The sequence below is a fragment of the Fopius arisanus genome, unplaced genomic scaffold (assembly GCF_000806365.1).
Source record: "Fopius arisanus strain USDA-PBARC FA_bdor unplaced genomic scaffold, ASM80636v1 scaffold00121, whole genome shotgun sequence".
Lineage (NCBI taxonomy): Eukaryota > Metazoa > Arthropoda > Insecta > Hymenoptera > Braconidae > Fopius > Fopius arisanus.
Window position 1 is genome coordinate 156,282 of NW_011887860.1, and position 8,776 is coordinate 165,057.

Sequence of the window (8,776 nt, forward strand, 5' to 3'; positions counted from 1 at the left end):
GTCTCCAAATCGGTAAACCGATCTAAACGCAGAAGTGACGTGATTGAGGCAAATTGTAATCACACTTGTATCTCGCCCCATTTCCGCTACAACTGTTGTTGAGTTAACAGATGGCAAATTTTATAGAGTGAATAAATCTGTAGAGATATCACAAATTATACTCCATCGTACCGCCAATGAGCCCATTATTGCTATTGTCTCCGTGCCTGCCAATTTCCACGGTTTTTCAGGTATATCGATGCGAACATTATTTTTAAATCAAAAGCTTTCGCCATGAATCCCTTGAATAATATACCCTGCCCCATCGTGCAAAAAATTGAGAATTCCCATCTATACGAAGTGTTTATTAATTTACCCACGAATGTGGCAGAAGCGCTGAACACACTCAAACAGCTCAGGATCTCTAGGACAGGTGGGGGTGCACGCCTCAGTTTTTGGTCGATTCCTCCAGAATGTAAGTATATAAACCATGATAGATTATATGTATCTGATCCAAAATGATCAATTATTGGAGTAGAATCATAAAAAATCTATGGAACTATATTTTTTATCAGAAAATATTCATGGCAATGATTGGCACGTGCCGAGTGTTCATGGCACGAGTGATCTACGTGTCAGTGAGGGCCACTCGTTTTCACAATGCTAAAGAACAAGTACAGAACCTCGTACAACCGAAAAAAAGATGAGAGAATACTCGAATGAAGCAGGCTTAAGGCAGACCGAGTGAATCTGAGAGAATTGAAGAAGAAAAATGTAAAAATGACAAGGGAGACTCGAAAATTGACAAAGGAAAAGTGGATCGAGGAGAAAAGGATGGAAAAGGAATTTTCTGCCTACATGCGCCGAAAGTGAGCATTCTAACCTCACTTCGTTCAGTTAGAAACGTCACTTTCGCCGCATATCGGCAGAAAAATCGTATGCAACCCTCGGGAGGATAATCAGACAAGCATTTCCCACGTGCATACCACCCTCGCCTTCAGCTCGGGTGATAATTTTGCACGTGGGAAGGACTTGTCTACTTTTCCTCCCTAGGTGAGCAGTATACTATGAACGCGAAGATGTAAATTGAGAAAGAGGAGGGAAAGACTTTGAAGAAGAATAATTCTAGAACATCCGAAATTGGAGTGAGAAAGAAGCAAGAGGAAAAAATTAGCAGTGAATCACCGAAAATTGCTAAACCAATAAAGAAAGAGCTGATTAATAGAACTGAAAATGATGAGGCTGACGTCATAAATATAAACGCTAAAGCAACTGAAGAATAATTAATAACTATCAATAGTGATGATAATAATAATAATCCCCATCATTATTTGTCGTATTACGTAAATTTTATAAATATATTCTATTATTCATATTATTTTTATCTTTTAATAATAATTTGAAACGATTCGGAACTTGAGTGGCAATAACTGGCCCAATCATAATTCGTGTCTCGGTCTCGAGATTGAATCCCTGAAGTAGACGACCCATGTTCATTTTCCTATGGTCTATTATTTTGGGTGGGTTTTTACACGTTTTTCATGTGTGGGTTATTTTTTCCTGGTCTATTTTTTCTGCCTTTGTGGCCTTTTCTTTGTATGACTTATCATATGCAGATTTTGCAAAAGCGAAATTCGAAAATAGATTTCAGATGAACCACCCTGATGCTCACCCAATGCTCTTCCCACATTCGCACCCACGGGCGACTCGCCTCAGATGACCGGTGTTAGATATTTTGACACCTGAGGCCTCACATTCGGAACAGTTCATTTCTATCCTATGAAGATCATATAATTAGGTCATGTGGCCTCTCAAATTACATCACCTGCCACCTTGTGACACTTTACTCTGTCTTTAGCATACCCGCATGTCGAAGCGTGTATACGCGTTTCTTGCGGAACTGCTCGTTAATCGTTTTCTCCAGAACCTTAATCATCTTTTTCTCGTTTCCGCTCAAACAATCAACTTGTGAGCCGCTCAATGTTAGGATTTTTTAAATTGAATTATTATGATCAGCTCAGTGACTTTTTATAAATAAATAATTTCTTTTTTTTTATTTATTTAACTTTAGTGGCGTCTATAAAAAAACCGCGTACAATATGATTTATTGGACCTGCTCATCATCTCACGTAATCCGCTCATTCCCACCGAACCAGACATCTTATGGAACAGAATACCTTTTTGAATCCTTTGAAATAGTTCATGAAGAATAGCCGTGGTGAAGAAAATGAATATATTCGCGATGAGAATTCCAAGGTCTGGCGATGAGAACAGGGCTGGGAAAACCTTGACTCAGCTCACTAAGGCTCGGTGACTTGGGCCCGACCCTGGCTTGATTCATCTTTTCATCTTTCATCTTTTTCATCTGATTCATATTTTTCTGGAGTGTGATTTGAGTGGCGGTGGTTTAAGTGGTTTAAGAGGCTATTGGCGAGACTCATTTGAGCCCTAGCCCAGACTGAGGATCAAAATGCTGAAACCACCAGGGCTCACTTGCCCCTTAGGCAGGTCTCAAAAGTGGAAAGACTCAGAACCATTTGTTGTTCATTTTTCTTATACTTAAGATGAAGCAACGGAAGGGATCCGGTCAGTAATGCATCCCGTCCCAGGAAAACCTGACTAAGCAGTATTGTGGTGATACTCGAGTTGCTCTCCAACGAGAACTGTTTGACAATGGACTAGCAATGAAAATGGACTAGAAAAGAAAACTAGAAATTAATTAGAGTTGAAACAAATAATTAAGAAAACCTTCGCAATTCTCGATAAATCCAAATAGAAATTTATTCTGGGCAGTACATACAAGCTCTGATTGTCGGAAGGAACATCCACTACTCCCGAAATTTATCCTGTCGTACACGAAGGGAAAAACACAGGAAAAATTACGTGACCAATCAAGTAATCGTGGGCTGGAGTGTCATTTCCTTGTTTTTTACTGGAGAACTTGGGAAAAAATGAGAGACAAACAGTAAATTTTATTATTTGTTCTGGAAAATTTACGTGACTGTCATGTAATTTCTTACGAACTTGTAACATTTACCACAGTTGCGGAAAAAATTCTTCCGAGTAATGTAAAAATTATCCAGTTTCTCTTAAATTTTACGTGAGGCACCGTAATTTTTACGTGACCGAATTGAAAAATTTCTAGACAGCGTTGGTGGTACGACTGTTGGTCATACCCGATCGCGAATCATTGTCTAAGTTCGGTTCACGCCACCCGGCAAATTATTATTGTCGGAAGGATAATTAGCATATTATGCCTCTAGGGAGTCAAGTATTTCCTGACGAAATGTGAGTATAATCACATGAGTCAGAAAATACTTTATTTCCGTGAGGCACACGATATTTTATCCTCGTAGGGACTGGAAACTGCGATCTAACCCAGCGAAGCGAGGTCAGAATCGTACTTTCCAGTTCCGGCGGAATTTACGGAACTGAATACCGTAATTTTTCTCCCTCTAAAGGTGACTTTTTATCGACTGAGTGGTAAAATGTTCTAAATGATTTTTTCCGATTCGACATTTTTTCCGATTTTACATTTCGTCCCACGTTTACCTTTCACACATGAATTTTTACTGAACTTTTTACGTCTTTTTTCAGTATTTTTCTCTCCATGTAGGAATAAAAATCTTTTGAATACCGGAAAACTTCGAAACATTAGAAAATTCGGTTCAACAGTTAAACCTCGATAAAAGAAAATCCTCGAAACACAATTAAACCTCGATACAGATAAAACAGAAAACCGTGGAAATACGGATAAATAAAAACCTCGAATTTTAAATAAACCAAAATATAGATTTTCCTCCCCAGCGAGAGCAAAGTACACACTTCCCGCTGCGCGGGAGGGAATTCTGACTTGGCTCCTACGCCAGAGAGAAAAATGATGTTCTCACCACGGAAGGTAAAATAAAGAAGGCTTACCCAGGTGCTTATCACCCTTGCCTTCGGCTCGGGCAATAATTCAGCACGTGGGCAAGCCTTCTTTACTTTACCTCCTTAGGTGAGAAATATACTATTACACATTAAAAATTTACTGTTAATAAATAGTGTAAGTCTCATAAATCGACCCTGGACAACTGAAGCATTCGGTAAATGAGCAATATTTCTTAATTAAAATTATTAATTAAACATTCACGAAAAACTTCCATTACAAGAGCTAGAAGACGACCACCAATGATGCTGGTGAACAGTCAGTTCGGTCTCAATATACACGTGTCGTTAGATAACGCGCTACGTGTAACCAAGTGACAATAGATTTATTCTAAACATTATCTCAGTGTCGTTCGTGTACGATTGGAATGCCTGCCCGTATATCCTGACGCTGGGCGAACCCCCCGTAGTTCTAGCCGATTGAGTAGCTGAAGCATGGTTCCACGGGCGACCTGAGGCTCACGAGGGAAATCAAGCCGAGGAAAAAGGCTTCAAACATCACACCTAACTTAAAGAAAAAATTGACTTTTTAGGCCAGACCTCGTCCTCGTCTTACGTGTTTAAGCGGTCAATATTGCCCGCGCGGGAAGGTGATATGGCTAGGCCTAAAAAAAATCGTTATATTGATAAACGCAGAAAAATTTCCATTTAAGGGACTTCCGCAGTGAGTAAATGGGAATAGAAAGAAATACACGAAAGCGTTGAAATTTCCAGTATATATCTGGATCGGGACTAAAAATATGTAGCCGAAGTCCGAAAACAATGGGCCACATATTTTTTTTTAATTAATTATTTAAGACATGCCATTTGTACAAGCTCTTATGGCACGTAATTTTCAAAAATCAATTAAAAATAATCGACAATCGCCAAAAAATCGATAAACCTGCCGAATCATTCCGTAAACTAATCAAGAAGAGATAAAACGGATTTTTTCCATATGTTACTAAGTGGATTTCGAGTTGTGATTAAAAAATCTATCGTCAATCAGGAAATTTCATCGAAATGACCATCAAACATGGTAACGTTGAGAGGAGGTTGGAGCGCTCCGCGGCGTGGTGGAGGGGGTGGTACGGTAGCGGGACATTCAAATATTCGGGGCTTCCATCAGAATCCACTGGATAGGACAATAAACTCAACAAATATAACCTCTGCAACAAAACAATACCACTCCCACCGCTGTGATATAGGCTATCTTGACTGACAAGCGTACCAACTCCATCTGAATTTTCCCAGTCCTGTTTTTCTAGTCAGCCTTTGGAATTCTTATCAGGCTTATTAATTTTCATTTATTTCATTACATTCATTTTCTCCACTAAAACTATTCATCCACGAATTATTTGCTTCAAATTATTTAATCAAGTTATCGCTCCACCTCAGAATTTTTGACAATTGTTCCACTTTATTCATTGAACTGCTGAAAATAGCGAATCAACACAAAATGATTCTTAAAGGTGATTCTTAATGACGAAAGGATAAAAAAAACGTTTCTAATGTGCCACCTGTTTTGAATGAAGAATCAATATTTATTCTCCGAATTGATGAAACACTTAAAATTCCCACTCGATCGCATGGTCGCCCGCAGCTCGCGAGAAACCCAGTTAGAGGAGCTAACTCGGTTCGGTGGCTAAGGCCTCTTCTCTGAAGCCGAGAACATATTTAAATAGTGTGGGAATTTTGAAACGTTGAAAAAGACCATCAACAGGACTGTCAAAGAACATTTAATTACAAAAATAGTATATTGTGCATCAAGGGCGCAAAGTCATGTTGTTCTGCCCGAGGGGCACATGCTATTTTTCAACATGCCTGCAAAGGGCACTTTGTGTTTTGCTATCTGAAGAGCGGAAGAAAAGTGAATATTTTCCCCCTAGAGTGGAAAGTTGCTCCCAAGGTCGAAAATTTCTCACTGGGAGAGAAGCAAACTGTGTACTTACGTTCCATCTTTCATTTTTCCATTTCAGATCGATTGACGAGATATAAGTTAATATTGTTTACAAAATAATTTCTGTTAAACCACGGATTTTATACTGCAAAATTTTCAGATTCAAAAACAGAGATTTCTGAAATAAAAGCCAAGGAGACATACATATGACCAGAGGGAAACGATATTATAATGTTTATTTATTTTTTCTATTACATGTCCAACTTCAATCTTTCCATTCATGACCATATTCGAACAGAATAATGTATAAAGGGAAGAGTCAAATCACTCGAGTCACCGTACCGTGATGTCTCAGCGAACTTTTGTTTTCTGTTTTCCAATATAAAATATCGGTTTTCCAATACGTTGGTAAACCTTACCTTATTATGGACGATGACGATACGCTGATACCTGTTAATTACGTCACGTACACAATAATAATTTTAACTCATTTAGACGATTCGGATTCTTTCCGTTCCTATTTATGTAGGATAGATATGTCCATTCAAATAAATGTAAACATATGGATTAATAGTCGAGGAAGAAAAGCAAAATAAAACAATGGGTTTTTATTGTTTATATCGTTAGAAAGATTAAGTTCTGGGGTTTGTCAATTCATAAATATTGATTATTTCAGTTAACGATTCAAAGTGGTGTAAGATCAATTATGGAAATTCATTGACACTTCATACAAACTGGCTATGAATATGCAGTAAAAATGATTCGAAAGAAAAATTGTTATCCATAAGATGATAAGACGAGATGATTCAGCTCAGTAGAGAACTGCGGAGGGGGGATAAGTGAATTCCGCTCTGGCTCAGTTTGTCCATTTAAAACTGTCTGAAACGTACAAATACGAAGTTTGAAGGCCATGTGTGTGTTGGGATGGTCAGATGATGGACTTGATCTGTACTTCATTTCAGCCCGATCGGTAGAGTAATTTTCGAGATATCAGTGATTGCTTCTAAAACGATCTTCTTGAAAATTTCATAAACGACTCAACTAATTTAAGTTTTCTTTTATTTGAAATATTTGTCTATAGTGCTCTATCTAGATTGACCGAAGAGATTTGCACGCCCCATGAAAAGTATTAGAAAATTTCCATTTTTCGAAATAGCTACAGATCCATTTGGAAGTTTACTACCAATTGTATTGGTAGACATGAAAAATGAGAAAAATAGCTGTATGTCACTCAGCCCACTCTAACCGTGCTTATATTGCCGTATTTTTTAGGGAGGTGAGCTCAGGCGATATCTTCACATGTTGAATGGCCGCTTATTGTCTTCTTTTTGACTTACCTCCCTAGGGCAATAAAAATACTTGGTTAGTAGGGCTTCGGAACATAAAGTAACATATGCTACATGATCTGAAGAGCATTTTAGCACCATATTTGATTAGAATATTGGTGAAAGATCTTCCCAAGATACTTCTGAGCCCTTGTGGCATAAATTACTATTGCTGCTAAATCTGTTTAGTAAAAAGCAACGGATAAAACTGATTATCAGTCCGCCTACGAATCCAGCCTTTTGGAGTCGATTTTTATTCAATGCAGTAACATTAGGTAAGCTCTGTCCGTTAACTATTCTCCAACATCATGTCTGCCCCATAACTTATGGGCCATAAGCCATCCCTCCACGGTATCTAACCTCCCAAATGAAATTGTGGCGAATCACAACATTCATGTTGAATTCCTGATATTATTAAAAAATTATCCATATTCCCCTACCTAGACTTATATTCCGATAATGTTGATGAAGACCCTCATATCTTCAGCTTCAAACTCATCTCATAGCGAGATAAGGAAAATTAAAAAAAAAACAGTTTAACATTGATTTAAATTCAAACCGTGAACAAAAAAAAAACATAAATATCTTGAAAATTGGATCCGAAAAAGTGAACCCTTTTCACCAGGACAAAAATATTAATATGTGGAGCTCAATCACCAAATATAGAATAACCGTTACATTAATTTCCCATCCTCCATCACGCAATATGTTTAAACTAGTATTTCTAAGAAACGAGGAAAAATTCTTACCCGCAAGTTCCTCCCAGGAGTCATTCTGGTTTAATAATTTACACAATTCATCTCGCTCAAAAAATGGTAAATCGTATATATAAACGATCTCTTTATCATTCACTGATTGAGACATTGGGGAAAGCTTTTTCAAGTTGTAATTATTTTAAGCATGCAGTTCTCAAGAGGAAAACAATAACACAACACCTATGTTATAAGGATGATTCAGAGGAAGAATTCTGCGCGTTTTATGTCGACATAAAAACTTATTTTTTCGCGCCCGTTAGATGGCGCGTTTGCTGTATTTACGTCCATTTGAATAGGCATCGCCGTATACTTGGCGCAATAATTAATGTGAATCATTAATTAACCTAGCAAATAATTTGGAAATAATTTGGGGAATTTTAGTGAGAGGGTTTCATAATTTGGGGAGAACTCGTTGATTAATTATTCATTTTTTTTAATTAAAGCGTATAGTTAGCGAAAATTTTTTATTTTTCATTTTTCTGAATTGAAAATTACATAGAAACATTTGGGGAATCGATTTCTGTAGATTTCATAATTTGGGGAATTGACAAAGAGTTGATAATTAATAAATTGAATAATTAAATCAATTTCCAGCCGTGCGCGTGCGCGCATGCATACCCGTTCCATCGTTCGTAATCGGGCGCACTAATTAATGGTAATCATTAATTAACCTATGAAATAATCAGGAAATACTTTGGGGAAATTTAGGGAGTAGGCTTCATAATTTGAGAAGACCTCGTTAATTGATTATCAATTTTTTAAACTTAACATACGTAATTAGCGAAACCTTTTTTTTTTAAGAGAGAATCATTTGGGGAATTTATCCCAACTGTTCTTCTATTTTGAAAAATTGAAAAAATTTCAATAATTAATAAACCAGTTCACTGTTGCTAGTTTTTGAAAAATCGAAA

General features: G+C 37.3%; 1 protein-coding gene and 1 long non-coding RNA gene across 3 annotated transcripts in view; both read right to left on the reverse strand.

Annotated features, from left to right (window-relative positions):
• pll (serine/threonine-protein kinase pelle) overlaps positions 1 to 8,217 on the reverse strand; it is a 12,191-nt gene extending 3,974 nt beyond the window's left edge. Inside the window, exons 1-2 of one of the 2 annotated variants that reach the window (XM_011313439.1) lie at positions 7,860 to 8,217; positions 7,123 to 7,126 (exon numbers count right to left, since the gene is read on the reverse strand). In XM_011313439.1, coding sequence (XP_011311741.1) covers positions 7,123 to 7,126; positions 7,860 to 7,883 — 28 coding nt within the window. In that variant the 5' untranslated portion in view covers positions 7,884 to 8,217. The remainder of the gene's footprint in view (positions 1 to 7,122; positions 7,127 to 7,859) is intronic. The other variant, XM_011313438.1, reaches the window with a different exon arrangement.
• LOC105271718 (uncharacterized) lies at positions 6,005 to 7,122 on the reverse strand. Its single transcript, XR_892673.1, has 2 exons — positions 7,032 to 7,122; positions 6,005 to 6,664 (listed from the first exon to the last, which is right to left on the reverse strand). It is a non-coding gene; the product is annotated as an uncharacterized lncRNA (long non-coding RNA).
• Positions 8,218 to 8,776: the final 559 nt, after the last annotated feature.